At 35.6% G+C, this 27,654-nt stretch overlaps 1 protein-coding gene across 1 annotated transcript in view; it reads left to right on the top strand.

The window, feature by feature from the left end:
* Positions 1–27,654, top strand: part of SYCP1 (synaptonemal complex protein 1) — a 129,628-nt gene that overhangs the window by 14,217 nt on the left and 87,757 nt on the right. The window contains exons 9-12 of the mRNA XM_046645650.1: positions 2,955–3,013; positions 4,545–4,614; positions 5,206–5,279; positions 7,621–7,729. Coding sequence (XP_046501606.1) covers positions 2,955–3,013; positions 4,545–4,614; positions 5,206–5,279; positions 7,621–7,729 — 312 coding nt within the window. The remainder of the gene's footprint in view (positions 1–2,954; positions 3,014–4,544; positions 4,615–5,205; positions 5,280–7,620; positions 7,730–27,654) is intronic.

The following is a 27,654-nucleotide window of genomic DNA, read 5'->3' on the forward strand; positions in this document are numbered from 1 at the left end:
TTTTCTGTTTTATTCATCCTATTTTTTGTATTTCTGTTGTGGCCTGTTCATTGCGGTCATATTTTCTTAGTTCTGTTGAGAACACTGAATAGTTTTCATTTGGATTCTCTGGAGTTCATTTTCAGAGAGAGGCTGTTACTTTTAACATCTTTCACGGTGTTCTTTTTCCTTCGTTTTGCAGTATTTTTTCATTGGCCTCATTTAGGTTTTCTCACCATATACATCACTGAAAAAGGCAAGAACTATCCAGACTAACTAAACTAGGTGATAAACTGACTTTGGTCCTAATTTACCTCCCCGCTGGATTAGTGGTTGAATCCTCTTTTCATATTTACAATTGTATGGCAGGTCACTGAGCAGTTAAAGTTTTCTCCTTGCATAGGTCTGCGTATGATGACTGCATCTTCCTTTTGTCCTGCCTGCCTGGTTTTCTGGTACTCTGATAAATTTCGTAGAATACCATGATTCTGAGTAATTTTAATCAATAAACTCAAGCATGCACAGAATTTTTATATCTTAGAATGTTAGAAATCATAATTTTTTAATATCCTAAAGGCTTGATTCTGCTGGCATGGAAGAAATTTAATCTCAGTAAATTTGGGAATTTCCTCCCTTTCCCTGGGGTTGTATCTAAATTTGGGGGTGCCTACATAGTACCATGTGGTAGAGAGTGACATTTATTTCTCAGTCGTCTGTCCATTGAGACTTTCCTCATTTCAGTTGGTATTTAGTTATTAGTCCACGTGGATTGTTGCTGAGTTATCCCTCATACCTGTCCTCAGGGCCCATTCAGGTCTGCTGGTTCTTTGTGCTTTATCTCACCGTGCTCAGATGCACACAGTGTTGAGACAAGGGAAACAGTGAAGCTGTTTACAGTCCCGTCTGTCTAGATATATTTCATAGCCATTTCTTCTACATCTTCCTAGAGCCCTACTGAAGAAAAAAAAAAGCACAGTCCCACTCTGCTCTTGGTTTGCCCAAACTATCTGGGATTTCTGTGGTCTCCAACCCTGAGGCTTAGCCTGGTGGGTGTAGGGGGCTACAGAACCACTTCTTAAGTATCTGCCAGAATCTAACAAGCTCTCTCAGCTTCCTCTTTTAAAGGCGTCTTCCCTACAAACTAGTGAATATTTCTTATGCCTAGAGGATGGGAAGTTTTGTTCTGATTCATATAGTTTTCAAATCTATTACTTGTTTATGTACTGAATTCTTCCCTTAACCCCAGCATTGGACTTTTGAAACTCAAAGACTTTTTCTTGGCTTTTAGTTGAATCGTCTCTTCTTTAAGGCAATAGATATTACAAGATCTAGTTGCCCAAATTGGGGCGAAGTAAGAGAGACAGAGAAAGAGAGAGAGAGAGAGAGTGTGTGTGTATGTGAGTGTGTGAGAGAGACACACACAAACATACACACACACACACAAACACAGAGAGAAGAAAAGAGAGGGAGGTAGGGAGAGAGGGAAGGAAGGAGGGAAAAGGGAGTGAGGTGAGGGGTAGGGAAATAGACAGATAGACAGATAAATATCAAGAAGAAAAACTAAAAAGGTAGGCTTATATTTTTTACAATATTATATCACCACATTAGAACACTCTGCTACCAGAGTTCCTTCTCTGTGCCCCCTGTAGTGACTTGCTTCTGATAACTGTAAAGTACATCTATATTGGTGTATTTTCTTTTCTATAGTTTTATTTATTTGATTTCCAGTACATGCCTGTTGAAAGAATGGCTGGAGGAAATTTTAGAAGTATTAGTGATGGTGCTGGTGGTGGGAAGATTGAAGATGTTGGCAATAGAATGCAATTCTTTGGCACAGATAGTTTCTGAGGAATAGAGGTTTGTTGCTAATTGTGTTAGGTGATGAATATGAGACAGTGAATAGATGGAGCGAGAAGTATGAACTATCTTTCTGTTGAAATGCTGTGTTCTAGCCTCTATTTCCTTAAATTTTCCAGCTCTTTAATATTCAAATAAAAATAGTTCAGCTCCTGTTCCATGTGCTATGATAAGTCCGGAGCACTCTCTAGTATGTTTGAGGGGTTCAGGATACTTGTATTCTTCTAAAGTCAGTTCATGTACCCTCTCTTTGGTTATTTGACTCCTTATAGACATTTGAATCTATCATAGTTGTTATTCTCTTGTTTTGCAGCTTGTTACTGAGAATCTGGGACTAGTACCCTCCTCCAATTTGGTGAGGTTTCTATGATGCTGGCCTCATTTGGGGGAATGATGAAGGGACAGCCACATTTTCTTTTACTGCCTTGTATCTTAATTCTCACAGCGCTATCACCAATACTAAGTTTTACTGATTTTACTGAAGGCTTGAGGCAATCATTGCTAGAGGGAATCATTGCTCAGGTAAAAAACCTAAAAGTTAGATGATAAAATATAAGTGTTCCTAAGTCCAAAAGGAGAAAAAAAAAAAAGAAGAAAAGAAGATCAAAGAGGATTCATAGGGAATTTCTCTTTGGGGTCACACATATTGTTAACCTTGCTCTTCCTTTCTTGAAGTTTATCTTCCTTTCTGCCTCCTCGGAAATGAAGCAATACACAACAAGAATGAGCTTTGCCTTTCCTGTGTAACATGAATCTTCAATATATAAAGGAAAAATACTTTATAGAATAGCTGTCAAATCCCTACTCACTGTAAAGGCTAAAACTATAAATGTATTTTACAAAGCTTCAATAAATTCATGGATAGTGATTCCATAAAATGATATTAGAAATAATAGAACAGCACCAAGCTTTTGAGGTTGATATAGTGAAGTACAACCATTCCTTACTATGAAACTGCTTTTGATGTAACTTTAAAAGACTCAAAAGATATACCAGTGCCTTTGACTCACACAGAATTTTAAATATTTTAATATTTTCTTGAGGCATTTTGAGTAGTATCTTGTTGGCATCATAATTATTTTAAAATTTAATTTTAAAATATTTTATGTTAATAACAGATGAATATGAACGGGAAGAAACTAGGCAAGTTTATGTGGATCTGAATAATAACATTGAGGTAAGTGATACTTAAAATTTGAATATTTTAAACAGGCATTTCTAAGCAAAGTAGAGTGATAGTACAAAGATGCAGACGACTGTTCTTGCTAAAGGGATTATTATTTATTTGTTGACATATGATTATATCACCAACAAAATTCCCAAGGTTCTATACTGTGAGTGTTAATGTTTTGTTATTTAGTAGCTTTTGAATTTACATGTTAGTGACACCATTTAACTTATTTTGTCAAATATATATTAACTCTGTGTCAGAGACTAGTACATTATGACATATAACCATTAATTTGAAAAACATACAAAGTAGTATTATTCTGTGTCTCCTTCCTACTTACCTTTCATATCTCACCCCCTATCATTCTCTACTTTGTTTCTCTGCGGTAGTTGCTCTTTTCTTTTTTATGTCTCTCAAACTTGCTAAGCTCTTTCCTATGTTGGTTCTTTGAACTTGTTCACTCTGTGTAGAACTTTGTTGTCCAAGATCTTATGCAAACTCCTTAGCTTCATTCTGCTTTATTACTCCCCTTACTACTTTATCTAAAATATCTTTCTATTCAGTTATTTTCTGTCTCTTCGCCTCATTTAACTTTTCTGAAGAGCACTTAAACCTGCATGACATTTATTTGGTATACATAAGCATGTGTGTGTATGTATTCTTTTTACACTGGAATGTAAGTTAGTTCCAGTAGGGTGAGGACTTTGATTTATATCCTAAGTGCCTAAAAGAGTGCCTGGCACATAAGAGACATTCAGTAACTATTTACTGAACAAATAAATGAGTTCATCCAATTTTGCAAATCAAGATTTGTTGAATGTTGAATGAACTCATGCTGCCAGATGATAGAAGTGTAATTTGGACTCTTAAGGGGAGAGGCCTCACAGAAGTTACACTCTAGTGGAGAAGACAGAAATTAAATAAGTAAGCAAAAATAAATATAAAATTGCAAATTTTGATATGGGATATTAAGTGAGTGACTAGAGTACCAACGATCATTTTACTGATGTTTAGTATTATATAACATGTCTCCAGCGCCTTTAAGCATCTGGGAAGCTAACAAAATAGGCACTCTTAATACATTTTTAACAAATTATTTAATTATTAGAAGTTATATGGTTTTCATTATTCATTAGATGTGGTTTTAAATCTAATGATCACATAAAACAAATTTATTAAATTTTCATAGTTTGAAGAAAACTATTTAAAAAGTCTAAGCGTCGGGGCTGGCCCGGTGGCACAGCGGTTAAGTTCGCACGTTCTGCTTCTCGGCGGCCCGGGGTTCGCTGGTTCGGATCCCGGGTGCGGACATGGCACTGCTTGGCAGCCATGCTGTGGTAGGCGTGCCACGTATAAAGTAGAGGAAGATGGGCACAATGTTAGCTCAGAGCCAGGCTTTCTCAGCAAAAAGAGGAGGACTGGCAGTAGTTAGCTGAGGGCTAATCTTCCTCCAAAATCAAAACAAACAAACAAACAAAAAAAAACAAAAAATAAAAAGTCTAAGCGTGATTCTTAAAAGTTACACTTTATTTTTCAGAAAATGATAATAGCTTTTGAGGAACTTCGTGTGCAAGCTGAGAATTCCAGATTGGAAATGCATTTTAAATGTAGGGATCCTATTTAATATTTTATATTACTCTTCTTCTGTTTATATTTTTATTAGATTCTGTTAATGTTTTCATCCCTTCAGCTTGATGCCTCAACTATTTTAAATTTTGTATTGTATGTAGTTTTGTAAGCCCCTCAAAATCTGGTGGAATATGGCAGAGAATTGACATATGTTAAAAATACTTTTTTGCCTTCAAAGCTACATTTTCCCTGAAATCAAATTTAGCGTGGTTTGTATTTAATTTTTTAGAAGTGTGATTTGGTCTTATTTTTACATTTCTAGGTAAAGTTGCATGTTAAAATAACTATATATTTAAAATCTGTTATTTCAGATTAGTGTGTTATAAAAAACTTTTATATGTGTACTATTATAAAAATTATAGAATTTTCTTAAGTTATTATAACTGATATTATTTAAATTCACTAATTTAGTAAACAAAGCAGTGAGAAAACAGTTGTTTTAGCTTGTTAGAAACTTTTGGGGTTTAATATCTAGACAAATGAGGTGATATAAAATATCAGAAACTTTAAATTTTGTTTGTTATACAATTATGTTAAGATACTAAAGTATATTTGTTTTATTTTTAAAGTAAAGGAAGATTATGAAAAAATCCAACACCTTGAAGAAGAATACACGAAGGAAGTAAATGACAAGGAAAAGCAGGTGTTTTTTAAAAATCAACTCTCTGTATTCTTTGTATTTGCTAATTCATAAAATACTTAAAATTTCAAAAGAAACTGATATTTTCCAACTGCACGATAAATTTCTATGAGAGAATTTTAATATAATACGTATCCAAATATTTAGCTTTTTGCCTAGCAGAATTAATTTCCATTGACTCAAATATGCAGACACTGAATGCTAGCCCCTTTTTTAAAATCAATGAATCTTCTACAGTATTTATATTACTGAGTAATAGGGCATTGCTGCAAAAATATATTATTTCATGAGAACTTTTGTTCAGACAAAACCTCATAAAATGTAAAGATGATGATCATTGGCCACTAAACCCACATTTTGCAGTTTATTTTGAAATATAATATCCATGACACCAGTGAAGGGGAACTAAAACGTTGTTTTGCTTCTTTCTATTAATATCACATAATGGAAGACTTGAAGATGGTGACTCTGTGTTGTTTGACGTTCACAAGACTGTTGGTTTCAGGTTGTTATTATGTCAACTTTATCAGTTTCATGCCTTCTGCTTCCCAAATGGAAAGCACTGTCTTTTTCCCTCTGTTTTTTCAGAGTTTTTCTTCTCTGATTTGCCACAAGATACCTTATAATGGTAGATAACAAGGATATCTACTTAAACAATAGTAACAAAAGTTAATTGAAAGTGCAGAGAGGATACTTAGAGTTTTCTTTAAGTTCTGGCTACATGATAGAATTCTAATTTGTTATGCTTAGATCTTTTGAAAGCATTAACAATTTTCTGTATTTTAGCTAAATTTTTAAACCAGATTTCTGAAAGAAGTCTTTTTAAAAGTTAAAATTGTGCTTAATATAAAGAACATAAAAGTAGGATGAAGCGCTAAGAAGCTCATTGGAGTTCTGAGTACATGGACAGAGCTTACAGATTGTTGGAGTTCTCTGTGAAATGATGGCATGGCCAGCTAGTGTTTTTGCTGGGACTCCTAAATGTCATTATTTGTAGAACTTTTTTTCTGGAGTTCTCCAAATTCCTGCCTGGGAATATAAACTCGGCTGATGGCATTTTGGAGCTGGGTTGGCAGGATAGGAAGGACAGAAGTCTCACCATTCCATATGCTGACTTTTCAATTATATCCTTCATCCCAACTCCTCCCTGTGCCTGGAATACCCCCAGGTTTAGAGATTCTCTTTTTGAATTTGACTATGCCTGTGTCTCTTGCAAAGATGGAGTAGGGTTGGTTCTCTGACTACATTGTGTATCAGGGAGCAGAGGCCAGGATAGGAGGGTTAAGTGGCCCTAGGCAGGTCTTACTACTGTTTTTACAGATTTCCAAATAGTCTTCTTGTACTTAGTCTCCTGTTTCATACCTACTTTCCACAGTGTCTGTTGCCTCTAATTCTTGAAACATTCTGGGGTTCTTTGGGGTTGAGTTATCTTGCTTCTCATTAGTATCTTCTCTGTGTAGGCTCTTAGGTTTGACCTTGCTTTCCTATGGTAAATCATTTTCCATTCCGTTCAACTGCTTTCCCTCTTTACGTATTGTGGTTTGGATTATGGAAGTCCTCTGGTTTCATGGAAGATGAAGTCTGTCTTTGCTGTTTTCCTGGTTATTTTTTGGGTGATTTGGAGATGAAAATAGGGCAGAGAGGTCTCTCTGCCATCTTAAATCTGCAAGTCTTCAGCTTATCTTTATATCTTCTACCTTTTCTTCACATGCATTCTGTATTCTAGCTATCTGAATATTTTCAGTTCTCTGAATGAAGCATGATTTCTTGATCTTTTGTGTTCTTGCATGTGTAGAATTCTTACTTTCCCATGTTTGCCTGATTAACTTCTCCTTGTTAATCAAGACTTGATTCAGTCCTCTGAGAAGAAGTTATTTTTGATTATATCCCCCAAGACTGATTAGGTTCTCCTTTCCTGATTGCTCTAACATTTTTGTCCTATTACTGATAACGTTTAAGTATAGTTGTTTGTCTTCCAGTCTAGGCTATGAGTTTCTTAAGGGTGAGTTCCCTCATCTTTGTATACTCAATGCTTATTATCATTTCTGGAATGGAGGAGGTGCTCAATAATATTTATGGAATAAATGCACCAGTAGATTTCATTATATAATCTTCTCAGTAATAACTTAAAATGCATACTATAATATTGGGTATATCATTATTAGTTTGTTCATTCATTCATTCAGTAAATATTTATTGTGCAAGCATGTACTAAATGCCAAGGCACAGCCAGCTGAAAAGTATATAAGCAAGTGCATAAAATAATTGTAGGTGATGATAAATGCTATGGTATCATATTTAATTTTTTATATCTGTAACATATTATTGAAATATTTCATTTTAGGTATCACTGCTGTTGATTCAGAGCACTGAAAAAGAAGATAAGATGAAAAATTTAACATTTCTGCTAGAGGAATCCAGAGATAAAATTAATCGATTAGAGGAAAAGACAAGTAATAATTTATATAAGAACGTATAACACTGTGTCTTATTATTCCTCTTGTTGTGCTTTAAATTTTGGCTTTGATTACAATTTTGTTGTAATGCTTTCTGGTGCTGTAAATCTCAACCTGGATTGGCCCAGTTGGAGGAGGGCATAATAGAGTTTCTTAAGGAGATTTTTCAAAGTACCTATGCTCTTCTTTTCCCTTTTCCAAAGTTTCTTCCTCAAAGTTTCAGCGAAGTTTTAGTGAAAACAAGGATATTTGTCTTTTTTTTGTTCACTGATGCATTCCAAGTGCCTAGAACAGAGCCTAGCATGTATTAGGCACTCTACATATTTTATAAGTGACTACTATGGGAGCAGTATTGGGGGGATTATTAATTATTCCAGGAGCAAGACATTTGGGAAGGCATTAGGGAAAAATTGTTTGTTGAACTAGACCTTAGATAATTAAAGGGTGCCCTAGCCAGTGAATTGGAGGAGAGAGTGTAGGCAGGAGAAATGGCTTGTGCAAGTCATGGAAGTGTGAAAGTTAGGGTATATTTGAAACACTGATTAGTGTGTCTATATCTTGGAGAACTCTGGTTGATGAGATTGGAAAGAATGTTTCGATCAGATTATGAAGAACCTTGAATGTCATATTTTGTTTAGACTATCTTATTATTGAATATTTATTTAATTCATTTTTATTGAGGTAATGATTTATAACATTGTATAAATTTCAGATATACATCATTATATTTCACCTTCTGTATAGACTACATTGTGTATCCCCACTGAAAGTCTAGTTACCATTCATCACGGTACACATGTGCCCCTTTACCCCTGTTGCTCTCCTCAGAACCCTCTTCCCCCTCTGTAACTACCAATCTGTTCTCTGTATCTATATGTTTATCTTCCACATGTAAGTGAAATCATACGGTATTTGTCTTTCTCCATCTGATTTATTTCACTTAGCATAGTACCCTCAGGGTCCATCCATGTTGTTAGAAATGGCAAGATTTCATCTTTTTTATGGCTGGGTAGTGTTTCATTATATATATATATACTCACCACATCTTCTTTATCCATTCATCCGATATTGGGCACTTAAGTTGTTTACAAGTCTTGCCTATTGTGATTAAGGCTGCAGTGAGCATAGGGGTGTGTATATCTTTATGCATTCGTGTTTTCATGTTCTTTGGATAAATACCCAGCAGTGGAATGGCTGGATCACATGGTAGTTCTATTCTTAATTTTTTGAGGAATCTCGATGTTGTTTTCCATAGTGGCTGCACCAGTTTACATTCCCACCAGCAGTGTATAAGGGTTCCCTTTTCTTCACATCCTAACACTTCCTATTTCTTGTCTTTTTGGTAGTAGCCATTCTGATGGGCTTGAGGTGATATCTCATTGTAGTTTTGATTTGCGTTTGCCTAATAATTAGTGATGTTGAACATCTTTTCATGTGCCTGTTGGCCATCTGTATATCTTCTTTGGAAAAATGTCTTTTCAAATCCTCTGCCCATTTTTAAATTGGTTTTTTTTTTTTTATTGTTGAGTTTGAATATTTTTCAAACTTGTTCAGTGGCAGGGCACTTGGAAGGCATAACATACTTTGTGAAACACAGTGTAGCTTTCAGACCATCATACGTATCTTGTGGGATTTCTCATTTTCTCTTGAAAACATTCTCTGTTCTACACATGGCAAGTAATTATCTAGTTCCTGCAAACCTGTGCTTGCTCATTTTACCTTACTGTCATTACTATATCATGTATTTCAGTTATATTGAAATTGTTTAACTTCTCCTACCTTTTATGTTCTTGCTATCTCACCATCATGCTTTTGGCTACTTTCTCTACCCAAAATGAGCCTCCTACCTCCACTCCAAATCTGTTGGCTAAATTCTAGTGAACTCCTTATTCTTTAAAAAAAATTTTTTTTACATTGAGGTACAATTGACATATAACATTATATTAGTTTCAGGTGTACAATATAATGATTTGATATTTGTATACACTGTGAAATGATCACCACAGTAGTAAGTCTAGTTACCATCCATCACCATACAAATTATACATTTTTTTTCTTGTGATGGGAACTTTCAAGATTTACTCTCTTAGCAACTTTCAAAAATGCACTGCAATATTATTATTTTTTTTTGAGGAAGATTAGCCCTCAGCTAACTACTGCCAGTCCTCCTCTTTTTGCTGAGGAAGCCTGGCCCTGAGCTAACATCTGTGCCCATCTTCCTCTAGTTTATACATGGGACACCTACCACAGCATGGCTGCCAAGCAGTGCCATGTCCGCACCCGGGATCCGAACCAGCGAACCCCGGGCCGCCGAGAAGCGGAACGTGCGAACTTAACTGCTGCGCCACCAGGCCGGCCCCAGCACTGCAATATTATTGACAGTAGTCACCATCCTGTACATTACATCCCCATAATACATGACTTATTTATTTTATAACTGGAAGTTTGTACCTCTTTACCCCTTCACCCATTTTACCTATCCCCCAACCACCCTCCCCTCTGGCAACCACCAATCTTGAACTCCTTCTTCTTAAGAATGGTTTAAGTATTACTCATCTGTCTCCTGTGACCAAGAGTGTCTTGAGGGCAGAGACTGTGTCTCATTAAATATCTTTGTAACTCTAGTGCCCAGCAAATTGCTATGTATGTAATAGGAGTCCAGTAGTTGTTAGGATGAATGAATGAATGTTTAATCCTATCGTATAAACTGGAAACCACTTATTGATAATAAATGACTAATTCTTTGTGATTCTGCAGACTCATAACCACTGAAATGTATTCAAATTACTTTTCATTGTTTCCCATATGTATGTATCTTCCATTTGTTTTTGTCTTTGTTTTAGTTTGGATGTCTTTTATTGACCTGTTACCTAATCCTGCCTTCTGCTGTGTCTAATTTGCTTTTAAATCTACCTACTGAATTCTTAACTTTAGATTAATCATATTTTTTTCTTTCTAAAATTTCCGTTTCATTACTGTTTTTAAGATTCCAATTCTCTGGTGAAATTGAGCTCTTTTAAAAATCACATTTTCGGGCCAGCCCAGTGGTGTAGTGTTTAGGTTTGTGCACTCTGCTTTGAGGGCCCGGGGTTCGGATCCCAGATGTGGACCTACCCACTGCTCATCAAGCCATGCTGTGGCAGCATCCCATGTACAGAGTGGAGGAAGATTGGCATGGATGTTGGCTCAGGGACAGTCTTCCTCACCAAAGGAAAAAAAAAATCACATTTTCATCTTTTTTGAATATATTAATCATTTATATTTTATAACTAGTCTCTTTTTACTTCAGTATCTGGCTCACTTGTTGGTCTGTTTCTCATTTCTTTTTTAAAAATTGTGATAAAATACACATAACATAAAATTTACCATCTTAACCATTTTTAAGTGTACAGTTCAATGGCATTAGATATATTCACATTGTTGTGCAACTGTTACCACCATCCACCTCCAGAACTCTTTTCATCTTGCAAAACTGAAACTCTGTACCCATTAAACAGTAACTCACCATTCCCTCCTCCTCCCAGCCCCTGGTAACTATCATTTTACTTTCTGTTTCTTTTTGGTCTTGCTTTCTGGTGATTTGTTTTTATCTTTTGGTGTGCCCAGTAATTTTTGACACATTGTAAAAAAGTTGGAGGCTCCAGATGATGTCTTTTATTTGCTAGGGAGAAATTGGGAGTGTGGTGGGCTGATTACTTTAATCCAATTAGAGGCTGAGCCAAATGAAGGGAAATAGCCAGGTATATGAGGTTTTTCAGGTCTCCAATTTTGTTTCTCCAGATCTTTGAGACCCCTAAAACTACACAGGTTTTTCTATTCCCCAGCAGCAGCCCTCTGCAAAGGCCAAGCCAGCATTCAGGCCTCTTGCTAACGCCCAGAGTCAGCAAATGTCAGCTGCACTTTATCAGTTCACCTATCAGTTCTTTCTTAGGAATCTTAACCTCTTTAGTCCTTTCTGTTTGAATTTGCTTCTGTCTTTTCTAGCTATTTTCAGCAGGAGAGTTGGTCTGTTATGAACTACTCCATTCTGCCTGAAGCTGTCCACTGAAATTAATCATGTTCAACTGATTTTTTTCTTCTTGATGTTTGCTTGTTATTGCCTATTTTTTGTCACTTGCCAATACTTGTTGCTTGCTAAAGAGTATCAGTCATCAAAGATTTAAGAAAAAATTTAAGGGGAGAAAGTTCTGAATATTTATTTTCTCTCTCATGTATAAAGAATACTATACTTTTAAATAGAATTCTGTTTGGAGGGAGTTTGGTTTTTTCCGTGAGTCTATATATCAGTCATCCTTGATTAAAACCTATTGCTTTCTTTCATTCTCAAATTAAAATTGGCTTTTCACCCTGTTTTAACCTCCTGTCTTCTCCTTTGCAACCCTTGCTCTTTCTATGTAGTATGTAAAGTTTCTTTCTCCCTCAGCCTATTAATACAAGTTTTCTTTACCTTCTGGTTTTAACAAAACTTGAGATTTCTCTGCTTCCTCTTCTATCCTTTTGAATGGAGGCTACACATTGTCCCATATTCCATGTACAATGGAGTTGGAAGGCAATTGCAAACTTTCTTTTGCCTCTGTATTGCACTTTTAAACCATTACTCATTCATTTATCCATTCAACTTTTTGTAATCCCCCTTCTATTCTGTGCCAGGCATAAAGCTAGTTGCCTGGAATGCAATTATTTATTATTGCATTCCTGCTTTCTGGAAGAGAATTACTATCTGTTTCTAATATGTCAAGAAGTTTTATAATAATGAATGCATATTGACTTATCAAATGCCGTTTTGGGGCATATATTGAGATTGTCATATGATTTTTCTCCTTTAATTTATTAGTGATTATTTTCTAATGTTATTTTCTAGTGTTAAACCTAATTTTCTACTGTTAAACAACTTTTTATTCCTGGTTATAAATCTACTTTTATTATTATTTGTGTGTATTGTTTCATTCATTTTTATATATTGCTTGATTAAGGTTTTTTGTAGACTTTTGCATCCATGTTCATAAATTAGATTGGTTTATAATTTTTCTTTGTCATACTTTATCAGATTTTAATATTAAGTATATACTGGCCTCAAAAATGAGTTTGGAAGTGTTTTCTCATGTTGCATATTCTGGAAAAGGTTGAGTGTGGTTTGCATTATTTCTTCCCTCAATGTTTGGTAGAATTTACTAGTGAAGTAATTGTGATTAAGGCTGTAATGAGCATAGGGGTGCATATATCTTTATGCATTCGTGTTTTCATGTTTTTTGGATAAATACCCAGCAATGGAATGGCTGGATCATATAGTAATTCTATTCTTAATTTTTTGAGGAATCTCCATACTGTTTTCCATAGTGGCTGCACCAGTTTGCACTCCCACCAGCAGTGTATGAGAGTTCCCTTTTCTCCACATACTCTCCAACACTTATTTCTTGTCTTGTTAATTATAGCCATTCTGACGGGTGTGAGGTGATATCTCATTGTAGTTTTGATTTGCATTTCCCTAATAATTAGTGTTGTTGAGCATCTTTTCATGTGTCTGTTAGCCATCTGTATGTCTTCTTTGGGAAAATGTCTGTTTAGATCTTTTGGCCATTTTTTAATTGGGTTGTTAGTTTTTTTGTTGTTGAGATGTGTGAGTAGTATTCCATTGTGTGTGTGTGTGTATATATATATATATATATATATATATATATATATATATATACACACACCACATCTTCTTTATCCAATCATCAGTCCATGGGCACTTAGATTGTTTCCATGTCTTGGCTATTGTGAATAGTATTGCAATGAATATAGGGGTACATATGTTACTTTGGATTGTTGATTTCAAGTTGTGTGGGTAGATACTCAGTAGTGGGATAGCTGGGTCCTATGGTATTTCTATTTTTAGTTTTTTGAGGAATCTCCGTACTGTTTTCCATAGGGACTGCAACAGTTTGTATTCCCACCAGCAGTGTCTGAGCATTCCCTTTTCTCCACATCCTCTCCAACCTTTGTTGTTTTTTGTCTTGGTAATTATAGCCATTTTGTCTGGTATTAGGTGATATGTCATTGTAGTTTTGTTTTGCATTCCCCTAGTGATTAGTCATGTTGACCATTTTTCATGAGTCTGTTGGCCATCTGTATATCTTCCTTGGAAAAATGTCTGTTCATATCCTTTGCCCATTTTTTGATTGGTTGGTTGTTTGTTGTTGAGTTGTGTGAGTTCTTTGTATACTTTGGAAATCAACATTGTGTCTGATAAATGATTTGAAAATATTTTCTCCCATTTGGCGGGTTGTCTTTCCATTTTTTTGATGCTTTCCTTTGCTTTGCAGAAGCTTTTGTCTGATGTAGTCCCATTTGTTAACTTTTTCTTTTGTTTCCCTTACCTGAGTAGACATGGTATTCGAAAAGATGTGGGTAAGACCAATGTCCAAGAGTGTACTGCCTATATTTTCTTCTAGGATTTTTATGGTTTCAGTTCTTACATTCAACTCTTTAATCCATTTAGAGTTAATTTTTGTGTATGGTGCAAGATAATGGTCTACTTTCATTCTTTTGCATGTAGCTGTCCAGTTTTCCCAACACTATTTATTGAAGAGACTTTCCTTTCGCCTTTGTATGTTCTTGGCTCCTTTGTCAAAGATTAACTGTCCATAGTTGTATGGTTTTATTTCTGGGCTTTCAATTCTGATCCATCATCTGTTTGTCTGTTTTTGTGCTAGTACCATGCTGTTGATTACTATAGCTTTGTAGTATGTTTTGAAGTCAGGGATTGTGATACCTCCAGCTTTGTTCTTTTTTCTCAGGATTGCTTTGGCTATTCAGGGTCTTTTGTTGTCCCATTTAAATTTTAAGATTCTTTTTCTATTTCTGAGAACAATGTCATTGAGATTTTGATTGGGAGTGCATTGAATCTGTAGATTGCTTTAGATAGTATGGATATTTTGACTATTTTTAGTCTTCCGACCCATGAACATGGAATATCTTTCCATTTCTTTATGTAGTCTTCAATTTCTTTCAATAATGTCTTATAGTTTTCAGTGTACAGGCCTTTCACCTCTTTGGTTAAATTTATCTCTAGGTATTTTATTCTTTTTGTTGCAATTGCAAATGGGATTGTATTCTTAATTTCTCTTTCTACTACTTTGTTATTAGGGTGTAGAAATGCAGCTGATTTTTATGTATTGATTTTGTATCTTGCAACTTTACCATATTCATTTATTATTTCTAAAAGTTTTTAGTGGATTCTTTAGTGTTTTCTATAGATAAAATCATGTCATCTGCAAATAGTGACAGTTTCACTTCCTTTCCTATTTAGATCCCTTTTATTTCTTTTTCTTGGCTGATTCGTCTGGTTAGGACTCTAATACTATGTTAAATAAGAGTGGCCAATGTGGGCATCTTGTCTGGTTCACGTTCTTAGTTGGATAGTTTTCAGTTTTTCTCCCTTGAGTATGATATTAGCGGTGGGTTTGTCATATATGGTTTTTATTATGTTGAGGTACTTGCCTTCTATAGGAATTTTATTGAGTTCTTAGCATAAATGGATGTTGGATCTTGTCAAATGCTTTCTCTGCATCTATTGAGATGATCATGTGATTTTTATTCTTCATTTTGTTAATGTGGTGTATCAGGTTGATTGGTTTGCAGATGTTGAACTGTCCTGCATCCCTGGAATAAATCCCACTTGATCATTGGGGTATGATCTTTTTAATGTATTGTTGTATTCAATTTGCTAGTATTTTGTTGAGGATTTTTGCATCAATGTTCATCAGTAATATTGGCCTGAAATTTTATTTTTTTGTGTTGTCCTTGTCTGGTTTTGGTATCAGGGTAATAATGTTGGCCTCATAGGATGAGTTAGGAAGCTTCCCTTCTTCTTCAATTTTTTGAAAGAGTTTGAGAAGGATAGGTGTTAAGTCTTCTTTGAATGTTTGGTAGAATTCACAAGAGAAGCCGTCTGGTCCTGGACTTTTATTTTTTGGGAGGTTTTCGATTACTGTTTCAATCTCCTTACTGGTGATTGGTCTATTCAAATTCTCTATCTCTTCTTGATTCAGTTTTGGCAAGTTGTATGATTCTAAGAATTTATTCATTTCTTCTAGATTATCTGATTTGTTGGCATATTGCTTTTCTGTAGTGTTCTTTTATAATATTTTTTGTTTTCTTGAGGAAGATTAGCCTTGAGCTAACATCTGCTGCCAATCTTCCTGTTTTTCTCCTGAGGAAGACTGGCCCTGAGCTAACATCCATGCCCATCTTCCTCTACCTTATATCTGGGATGCCTGCCCCAGCATGGCTTGGCAAGCGGTGGGTAGGCCCGCACCTGGGACCTGCACCGATGAACCCCGGGCCACTGAAGCAGAACGTGTGAACTTAACCACTGTGCCACTGGGCCAGCCCCCTCTTATAATCTTTTGTATTCTGAGGTGTCTGTTGTAATTCTACTCTTTCATTTCTGATTTTATTTATTTGAGCCTTTCTTTTTCCTTGGTGAGTCTAGCTAAAGGTTTCCCAATTTTGTTTATCTTTTCAAAAACCAGTCTTTAGTTTCAATCATTTTTTTCTAGTTTTTTTAGTCTCTATTTCATTTATTTCTACTGTGGTTTTTATTAGTTCCTTCCTCCTACTGATTTGGGCTTGTTTGTTCTTCTTTTTCAAAGTTCCTTTAGGTGCACTGTTAAATTGTTTATTTTAGACTTTTATTGTTTGTTGAGGTAGGCCTGTATTGCTATAAACTTCCCTCTTAGAACTGCTTTTGCTGTATCCAATAAATTTTGGCATGTTTTACTTTCATTTTCATTTGTCTCCAGGCATTTTTTGATTTCTTCATTGACCCAATTGCTATTCAGTAGCATTTTGTTTAATCACCACATTTTTGTGGCTTTTCCAATTTTCTTCTTGTAGTTGATTTCTTGTTTCATACTGTTGTGGTCAGAAAAGATGCTTGGTATAATTTCAGTCCCTCTTAAATTTATTGAGACTTGTTTTGTGGCCTAATATTCATCTATCCTGGAGAATGTTCCATGTGCATTTGGAAAGAATGTGTATTCTGTAGTTTTTGGATGGAATGTTCTGTATATATATCTACTAAGTCCATCTGGTCTAACGTGTCATTCAAGGCCAGTGTTTCCTTATTGATCTTCTGTTTGTATGATCTATCCACTGGTGTAAGTAGAGTGTTAAAGTCCCCTACTATTATTATGTTACTGTCTATTTCTCCTTTTATGTCTGTTGATAATTGCTTTATCTATTTGGGTACTCCTATGTTGGGTGCATAGATATTTACAAGTATTATATCCTCTTGTTGATTGTTTCCTTTATCATTATGTAGTGCCCTTCTCTGTCTCTTGTTACAGTTTTTGTTTTAAAGTCTATTTTGTCTAATACAAGTATTGCTACCCCAGCTTTCTTTTCATTGACATTTGCATGGCATATAGTTTTCCATCCCTTCACTTTCTGTTTGTGAGTGTCCTTAGGTCTGAAGTATGTCTCTTGGATGCAGCATATGTGGGTCTTGTTTTTCTATCCAGTCAGCAACCCTGTGTCTTTTGATTGGAGCATTTAGTTCATTGACATTTAAAGTAGCTATTGATAAGTATGTACTTATTTCCATTTTGTTACTTTTTTAATGAGTGTTTTAGTAGTTTTTCTCTGTTCCTTTCTTCTTCTCTTGCTCTCTTCCCTTGTAGTTTGATGGCTTTCTCTAGTATTATGTTTGAGTTGCTTTTTATTAATTTTTTTTGTGTATAATAGATTTCTGATTTGTGATTACCATGAGATTCATATATAATAACCTACTTATGTAGTCATCTGTATTAAGTTGATAGTCTCTTAAGTTTAACCTCTTGTTAAAAGTTCTTCTCTTTTTCTCCCTCCTCCCACATTTTATAGTCTTGATAGCATATTTAACTTCTTTTTTGTGCATGTGTATCCATTACCCTTTTATCATGGAGATGGCTAATTTTATTACTTTTCTATTTTGACCTTCACGTTAGCTTCATGGTTGGTTGATCTGCTACTTTTACTGTATATTTGCCTTTACCAGTGATTTTATTTTATTTTATTTGGTAATTTTCTTATTCCTGTTTGTGAACTTATCTTTTCCACTTAAATAAGTCCCTTTAGCATTTCTTGTAAAGCTGGTTTATTGGTGATAAACTCCTTCAGTTTTTGCTTATCTGGAAAACTCTTTCTCTCTCCTTCCATTCTGAATGATATCCTTGCTAGGTGGAGTATTCTTGGCTGTAGATTTTTTCCTTTAGCACTTTAAATATATTGTGCCACTCCCTTTTAAGCTGTAAAGTTTCTGCTGAGAAGTCAGCTGATAGCCTTATCTTTGTATGTAACTTGTTGCCTTTCTCTTGCAGCTTTTAGGATTCTCTCTTTATCTTTTTTTTTCCCTGAGGAAGATTTACCCTGAGCTAACATCTGTTGCCAATCTTCCTCTTTTTGCTTGAGGAATATTCACCTTGAGCTAACATCTGTGCCAATTTTCCTCTATTTTGTATGTGGGTCGCCACCACAGCGTGGCAGCTGACAAGTGGTGTAGGTCTGCACCTGGGAACTGAACCCAGACCATGAAGCAGAGTGTGCTGACCTCAGCCACTAGGCCATGGGGCTAGACCCCTCTCTTTCTTGACATAATGTGTCTTGGCATGAGCCTCTTTTGGTTTATCTTGTTTGGTGCTCTTTGTTCTTCCTGTACCTGGATGTCTGTTTCCTTCCTTAGGTTAGGAAAGTTTTTAGCTATTATTTCTTCAAATAGATTCTCTGCCCCTTTGCCCCTCTCTTCTCCTTCTGGAACACCTATAATATGGATGTTAGTGTGCTTGATGTTGTCCCAGAAGTCCTTTAGACTGTTCTTCTTCTTTTCAATTTTTTTTCTTTTATCTGTTCAGCTTGGGTGATTTCCTCTGGTCTTTCATCCAGCTCACTGATCTGTTCTTCTGTATCATGTACTCTGCTCTTGATTCCCTCTAGCGAATTTTTCATTTCCATTATTGTATTCTTCATTTCTGATTTTTTTTATATTTTGCAATTCTTTGTTGAATTCATCCATTCTTCTCTCAAGATGAGTGAGCATCCTTATGACTCTTAGTTTGTACTCTTTGTCAGGTGGATTGTTTATCTCTTTTTGTTTAGTTCTTTTTCTGTTTTTTTTTTTTCCCTGTTCCCTTACTTGGAATATATTCCCTTTTCTCCTCATTTTGTCTCTTTTTCTGTGCTTTTATCTATATGTTAGGTAGGTCAGCTACATATCCCAGTCTTGGAGGGATAGACTTATGTAAGAGATGCCTTATGAGGCCCAGCAGTGTGCTTCCCTCTCGTCACCAGTTCCCAATATTCCAGGAGTGTCCCCTGTGTGTGCTATGTGTGTCCCGTTGTGGCAGGTTGCTCTTGCTGCAGGTTCATGTGGAGGCTAGGCTCTTCCCCTGGCTGGTTGGTTGTAAAGCTCAGCTTTGTGCAGCTGCTGTGGTCTCTTCTTTCACTTTATTGGGCCTGGGGAGCCCCAGCGCAGTTGGCTGTAAAGTCTAATAGCACATTCCTGTTGGAGTTTTTCTGTTAAGTGAGTAGGCTCCTAGCATGGCTGGTTGCTAGGCTCTGGGGCTTACACTTGCTGTAGGCCTCTGGCAGGCAGTGCTGTTGTCCACTCTCTTAGGAGCACAGCTGAGTGGAGTGGGCCCCAGGCATGACAACACACAATTGTTTCAAGTGTTGGAAGGTGGACCCAATCCCCTATGTGGCTGTTTTGAGAAGCACAAATCTGCTGCAGCTGACAAGCCCTACTGTGTGCAGGTCCACACACTCCTTCAGTGCAGTCCTGCACTGTGTGCCCACCCTGACCCACTGAAGTGAACCCACTTGCCCTGCTACAGAGGCCCCACACACTCTGCCAATGCAGGCCTGCCCCTTGTGTACTCCCTTCCCCTCGTACATGCTCCACCCTGCAGAGGCAGACCCACTTGCCTCACTGCAGAGGTCCCACACACCCTTCCTATGCTTGCTGTTGGGTGGGGCCAGTCCTAGGGTGGGCTGCCTGCCCTGGGTTAGCTGGATTAAATCAGTGCTCTAGGGGGTGGGGCAGGACCCTGTGCTAACAGGCCATGGGAAGAACTCCACTGGCATCTGCTATTGTCTGTGTCAGCAAGCCTGTACTAGCTCACGATAATGGCTGCTGTCAATGTCTCAGTCCCTGGGGAGGTGGTCCCAGCCTGGGGAGGTCTTGCCTCTTGCCTGGATGTGCCCAGAGCCTATCAAATGTGTCTCTTTTCACCAAAGGAGTGTGTACCTTTCTTTCTCGTGATTTTATTTGCCTTCTGAAACGGGTGAATTTATGCATGGGTCCTTTTCATGTGTTCATAGTCTTTGAACTTTCATTGATTGTTTTGTCTGAATCTGAATTATAGAAAGAAACATCATAAAATCTTTTATTGTTTGCTGATTTTTAAATTTATTTTTGTATTTCTGTTGGTTAGTGTTTTCTCTATTTAGAGACTGTGTTATTAGGTGTATACAAATTTTAAAATGTTATATGTCCTTGGTGAATTGAATCTTTTATCATTATGAAGTGATTCTACTTATCTTAGTAATTCTATTTGTAATGAAGTATTTTTTTTCTGATATTTATATAACTGTACAAGTTTTATTTCTTACTTCGTACCTCAGGGATAAATACCCAGGAATGAAACTGCTTGGTTGTAGGGTAATTGCCTGTTTAGTTTCAAAAGATACTGTCAAACTATTTTCCAGAGTGGCTGTATCATTTTATGTTCTGACTACCTGTATGTGAGCCATTCCGTTTTCTCTGCATCCTTGTGAGAATTTGATATTGTCACTTTTATTTTAGCTATTCTGATAGGTGTGTAGAGGTATGTTGTGGTTTTAATTTGCATTTCTCTGATGGCTGATCATCTTGAACATCTTTTCAGTACTTATTTGCCATCTGTATATTTTCTTCAGTGAAATATCTTTTCATATCTGTTGCCCAGATTCTAATTGGATTGTTTGCTTTTTTCTGATTGAATTTTTTTAATATGTTTGAGATACTGTTCCTTTGTCAGATATGTGGTTTGCATATTTTGTCTTCCAGGCTGTAGCTTGTCTTTTCATCATCTTTTAAAAAATGAGCATATTTTTAGTATCTTTCCATTATAAGATCAAAGTCTATATCATTTGATAAGTACTACATCTTATGTGATAATTTCTTATTTGATTTACACATTGCTAAGTGATGTTCTTTGGTTGTTGTATTTGTAATATAATTGTCTTAAATATTTCCTTTACATATGTTTAAAACCACATCAGACAGTGTTTTAATTTTTACTTCAACCATCTGACATAATTTAGAAAACTCAAAAGAAGGAAAGCCCATTGTATTTACCCATATTTTTGCTTATCATGTTCTTCTTTCCTTTCTAATGTTCCAAGCCTCCTCCTTTTGTTGTTTTCTTTCTGATTAGAGGACTTTCTTTAGCCATTCTTTTAGGTTAAGTCTGCTTGGAACAGATTTTCTTAGTTTCATTCATCTGAGAAGGTCTTGATTTCTCCTTCTTTCCTGAAAGATATTTTTGCTGCTTAGGATTCTGGTTGACAGTTATTTTCTTTCATCACTTGAAAAGTACTGTGCTACATCCTTCTGGCTTCCATGATTTCTGATGAGAAATCTGTTGTTATGCTAATTATTTTTCCCTGTATGTAAGATATTCTTAAGATACCCTTTTTCTCCGACTGCTTTCAAGATTTTTTCTTTGTCTTTAGCTTTCACAAGTGTAAATATAATGTGTTCTGGAATGTGTTTCTTTCAGTTTATTCTCTTTGAGGTTTGCTAAGCTTCTTGCATCTGTAGGTTAATATATTTTGCCAAATTTGGGAAATTTTCAGCCATTATTTCTTTGAGTACTTTTTTAGCCCCACTCTCTTTCTCTTCTTCTTCAAGGACTCCGATGACATGAATCTTAGGTCTTTTGCTATACTCCCACAAGTCCCTGAGGCTCTGTTAATTTGTTTTAAAACATTACTTTTTTTTTTTCCTGAGGGAGATTAGCCCTGAGCTAACTTCTGCCACTAATCCTCCTCTTTTTTCCTGAGGAAGACTGGTCCTGAGCTAACATCTGTACCCATCTTCCTTTACTTTATATGTGAGATGCCTGCCATAGCATGGCTTGACAAGCAGTGTGTAGGTCCGTACCCAGAATCCGAACCAGTGACCCCTGGACCGTCAAAGTGGAATGTGCGAACTTAACCACTGTGCCACCAAGCTGGCTCCTAAAACTTTACTTTTTTAGAGCAGTTTTAGGTTCACAGCAAAATTGAGAGGAAGGTGGAGATTTCCCATATATCTTCCTGCTCCCACATATGCATAGCCTGCCCTATTATCAACATTCCCACCAGAGTGGTACATTTGTTATAATTAATGAACCTACACTGAGACATCATTATCACCCAAAGTCCATACTTTAGATTAGGATTCACTATTGATGTATACTTTTATAGGTTTGGACAAATGTATAATGACATGTAATGGCATGCAGAGTATTTTCATTGCCCTAAAAGTCCTCTGTGCTTGGTCTATTCATCCCTCCCTTTCCACTAACCCTTGGCAAGTACTGTCTTTTTATTGTCTCCATAGTTTTGCCTTTTCCAGGATGTCATATAATTGGAATCATACAGTAGTAGCTTTTTCAGATTGGCTTCTTTCACTTAGAGGAAGCTTGAATGCATATTACTGTCTCTTTTCACAGCTTTCTGGCTCATTTCCTTTTAGTGCTGAATAATATTCAATTGTCTGGATGTACCACAGTTTATTTATCCATTCACCTAGTGAAGTATAGCTTGGTTGCTTCCAAGTTTTTGCAATTATGAATAAAGATACTATAAACATCTATGTATAGGTTTTGTGTGGACATAGTTTTCAACTCCTTTAGGTAAATACCAAAGAGCACAATTGCTGGATTATATGGTAAGAGTATGTATAATTTTGTGAAAAACTGCCATACTGTCTTCCAAAGTGGCTGTATCATTTTGTATTACCACCATCAATGAGTAAGAGCTCCTGTGCTCCACATCTTCATCAGCATTTGATGTTGTCAGTGTTCTGGGTTTTGGCCATTCTAATAGTGTGTCATGGTATCTCACTGTTGTTTTAATTTATATTTCCCTGATGACATATGATGTGGAACATCTTTTCATATGCTTAATTGTCTTCTTTGTATCTTCTTTGGTGAGATATCCCTTAAGGTCTTTGGCCCATTTTTACATTGGGTCGTTTGTTTTCTTATTTTTGAGTTTTAAGAGTTCTTTGTGTATTTTTGATAATAGTCCTTTATCAGATATGTCTTTTACAAATATTTTCTCCTAGTCTGTGGCTTTTCTTTTTATTCTCTTGATAGTGTCTTTTGGAGAGCAGAAATTTTTAATTTTAATGAAGTCCAGCCTATCAATTCTTTCTTTCATGGATTGTGCCTTTGGTGGTATATCTCAAAGTCATTGCCAAACCCAAGGTCATCTAGATTTTTGGCTGTGTTAAATTCCAGGAGTTTTATAGTTTTGCATTTTACATTTAGGTCTGTGATCCATTTTGAGTTAATTTTTATGAAGAGAGTAAAGTCTGTGTCTAGATTAATCTTTTTGCACATGGGTGTCCAATTTGTTCCAGCATCAATTGTTGAAAAGACTAGTTTTGCTCCATTGTATTGCCTTTGCTCCTTTGTCAAAGATCAGTTGATTATATTTACATGGGTCTATTTCTGGGCTCTCTATTCTGTTCCATCAATCTGTTTGTCTCTTCTTTCACTAGTCTTGATTACTGTAGTTTTATAGTAAGTCTTGAGGTCAGATTGTGTCAGTCTTCTAACTTAGTTTTTCTCCTTCAATATTGTATAAGCTGTTCTGGATTTTTGCGTCTCTCTATAAAATTTAAAATTAGTTTTTTGATGTCTACAAGATAACTTGCTGGGATTTTGATTTCGATTGTATTAATCTGTAGATCAAGTTGGGAAAACTGACATCTTGAAAGTATTGAGTCTTCCTATTCATTACTCTGTCATCAGAGTTTTGTAGATTTCCTCATATAGATCTTGTAAGTATTTTGTTAGATTTATACCTAAGTATTTCATTTTTTGGGGGTGCTAATATAAGTGGTACTGTATTTTTAATTTCTACTTGTTCATTGCTGGTATACAGGAAATCAACTTATTAGTTCCATGAGGTTTTTTTTGGTGATTCTTTTGGATTTTCTACACAGACGATTGTCATCTGTTAACGAAGATAGTTTTACTTCTTCTTTCCAAATCTGTATACCTTATGTTTCTTTTTCTTATTTTGTCACATTAGCTAGGACTTCCAGTATCATGTTGAAAAGAAATGCTGAGAGGGGACATCCTTGCCTCGTTCCTGATCTTAGTGAGAAAGCTTCTGGTATGATGTTAGCTTTAGGTTTTTCTTAGATATTTTCTTTATCAAGTTTAGGAAGTTTCCTCTATTCCTAGTTTACTGAGAGTTTTTATCATGAATGGGTGTTGGATTTTGTCAAATGCTTTTTCTGCGTCTTTTGATACAACCGTGATTTTTCTTTATCCTGTTGATGTGATGGATTACGTCAATTGATTTTCAAGTGTTGAATTAGTCTTTCATACCTGGAATAAATACCTATTGGTTGTGGTATATAATTCTTTTTATATATTTTGAGATTCAATTTGCTAATATTTTATTAAGGATTTTTGTGTCTATGTTCATGATAGATGTTGGTCTATAATTTTCTTTTCTTGTAATGTCCTTATCTGGTTTCGGTATTAGAGTAGTGCTGCCCTCATGAATTAGGAAGTGTTCTTTCTCTTTCTATCTTCTGAAAGAGATAGTAGAGATTTGGTATAATTTCTTCCGTAAATGTTTGATAGAATTCACCAGTGAACCCATCTGGGGCTCGTGCTTTCTGTTTTGAAAGGTTATTAATTACTGATTCAATTTCCCTCATAGATATAGGCCTGTTAAGATTGTGTGTTTCTTCTTGTGTGAGTGGCAGATTGTGTCTTTGAAGGAACTTGTCCATTTCATCTAGGTTTTCACATTTGTAGGCATAGAGTTGTTTATAGTATTCCTTTTTTATTGAATAAACTTGACAGATAACATCATATAAGTTTGAGGTGTACAGTGTGTTACTTTGATACATTTATATATTGTAATATATTGCCAATGTACCAATATCGTAGTATTCCTTTATTAGCTTATTAACGTCTATGGAATCTGTAGTCCCTCTTTCATTTCTGATGTTATTTGTGTCCTCTCGCTTTTTTCCTTAGTCAGCCTGGCTAGAAGCTTATCAATTTTATTGATCTTTTAAAAAAACAGCTTTTGGTTTCTTCGATTTTCTCTATTGATTTCCTTGTTTCAGTTTCATTGATTTCTGCCCTAAATTTTATTTTCTTCTGCTTACTTTGTATTTAATTTGCTCTTCTTTTTTCTAGTTTCCCAAGGTGTAAGCTTCAATAATTGATTTTAGATCTTTCTTTTTTTCTAATATATGCATTTAATTCTATAAATTTCTCTCTAAGCACTACTCTGATTGCATCTCACAAATTTTCGTAAGTTGTGTTTTCATTTTCATTTAGTTCAAAATATTTCTCAATGTCTCTTGAGATTTCTTTTTTGACCCATTTGTTATTTAGAAGTGGGTTGTTTAATCTCCACATGTTTTGGGATTTTTCCAGTTATCTTTGTTATTGATTTCAAGTATAATTTCATTGTGATCTGAGAGCAGACATTGTGGGATTTCTATTTTTTTAAATTTGTTAAGGTGCATTTTATGGCCCAGAATGTGGTATATCTTGGTGAATGTTCCATATGAGCTTGGGAAGAATGTGTATTCTGCTGTTGTTTGATGAAGTAGTCTATAGATGTCCATTATATCCAGTTGATTCATGGTGGTGTTGAGTTCAACTATGTCCTTTCTAATCTTCTGCCTGTTGCATCTGTCCATTTATAAGGAAGGTTGTTGAAGTTTCCAGCTATGATAGTATATCCAACTATTCATCTCTGTAGTTCTATCAGTTTTTGCCTGAGTTATTTTGATGCTATATTGCTAGGCACATACACTAAAATTGTTATGTCTTCTTGGAGAACTGATCCCTCTATCATCAAGTAATGTCCCTCTTTATCTCTGGTAACTTTGCTTTCTCTGAAGTCTGCTAACATAGCTAGCCTTGCTTTCTTTTGGTTAGTGTTAGCATGGTACATCTTTCTCCATCCATTTACTTTTAATATATGTGTCTTTATATTTAAAATGGGTTTCTTGTAAATAACATATGATTGGATCTTGTTTTTTGATCTGCTCTGACAATCTCTGTCTTTTGATTGGTACGTTTAGACCATTGACATTCAACGTGGTTATTAATACCGTTGGATTAATATCTACTATATTTATTACTGTTTTCTATTTGTTTCTCTTATTCCTTGTTATTCGTTTTTTGTCTTCTGCTCTTTTTCTGCCTTTTGTAGTTTTAACTAAGCATTTTGTATGATTCCATTTTTTCTCCTTTTTTAGTGTATCAGTTTTACTTTTTTTTAAACTTAATTAGTGATTGCCCTAGATTTTTCAGTATACATTTGCAACTAATCCAAGTTTACTTTCAATTATCACTATACCAAAATAGTCCTAATTCTTTCCTCCTGTTCTTGTATCATTTCTGTCATTCATTTCTCTTATATATAAGCACACACACAGAAGATATATGCATAAGCATATGTAATTGGATACATTGTTGCTATTTTTACTTCAAACTTATTTGTGAAATCAATTAATAATAAGAAAAATAAGTTTTTAATTTTACCTTCACTTATTCCTTCTTCAGTGTTCTTCCTTTTTTTATGTAGATCTAAGTTTCTAACCTATATTATTTTCCTTCTAAGAACTTCTTTTAAAATTTCTTGCAAGACAGGTCCATGGCAATACATTCCCTCAATTTTTGTTGCTTTGAGAAAGTCTATATTTCTCCTTCACTTTTGAAGGATAATTTTGCAGGGTACAGAATTATAGGTTGGTGGGTTTTTTCTCTTAACACTAAATATTTCACTTCACTCTCTTCTTGCTTGCATGGTTTCTGAGGCAAAGTTGGATGTAATTCTTATCTTTGTTTCTCTATAGGTAAAGTGTTTTTTACCTGTAGCTTCTTTGAGGATTTTTTCTTTATCTTTGATTTTTTGTAGTTTGAATATGATTGCATTTTTGTTGTTAGTGCTGTTGGGTCAATTCTGACTCCTAACAACCCTGTCTGTGTACAGCAGAGTGGAACCCTGCCTTGTCTTTTTGTGCCATCCTCTCACCTTCCAGCGCTATATCAGACAGTGCTCCACTGCTGTTCACAGGGTTTTCATGGCCAATTTTTTTGGAACTGAGTGGCCAGGTCCTTCTAGTCTGTCTAGTCTGGAAGCTCCACTGAAACCTCTCCACCATGGGTGACTCTGCTGATATTTGAAATACTAGTGACATGGCTTTCAACATCGTGGCAACATGCAGTTGCTACAGTATGACAACCAACAGATGAGTGGTATGGTTCCTTGACTAGGAAATGAATCTGGGCCGTGGTTGTGAGAGCACTGAATCTTAACTATTAGACCACCAGGGTTGGCTATGATTGCCTAGTTGCAATTTTTCTTGCCATTTATCCTTCTTGGTGTTTTCTGAGCTTCCTGGATCTGTGGTTTGTCGTCTGACATTGATTTGAGGAAATTCTCAGTCAATATTCTTTCAAATATTTCATCTGTTCCTTTCTTTTTTTTCCTTTTGGTGTTTCCATTATGAGTATGTTACACCTTTTGTAGTTGTCCTAAAGTCCTTGGATGTTCTCTTCTGATTTTTTTATCCTTTGTTATTTTTACTTTTCAGTTTTGGAGGTTTCTATTGATATATTATCAAGCTCAGAGATTTTTTTCCTCAGTCATGTCCAGTCTAC

This window comes from Equus quagga, chromosome 18 (assembly GCF_021613505.1).
Source record: "Equus quagga isolate Etosha38 chromosome 18, UCLA_HA_Equagga_1.0, whole genome shotgun sequence".
Classification (NCBI taxonomy): Eukaryota; Metazoa; Chordata; class Mammalia; order Perissodactyla; family Equidae; genus Equus; species Equus quagga.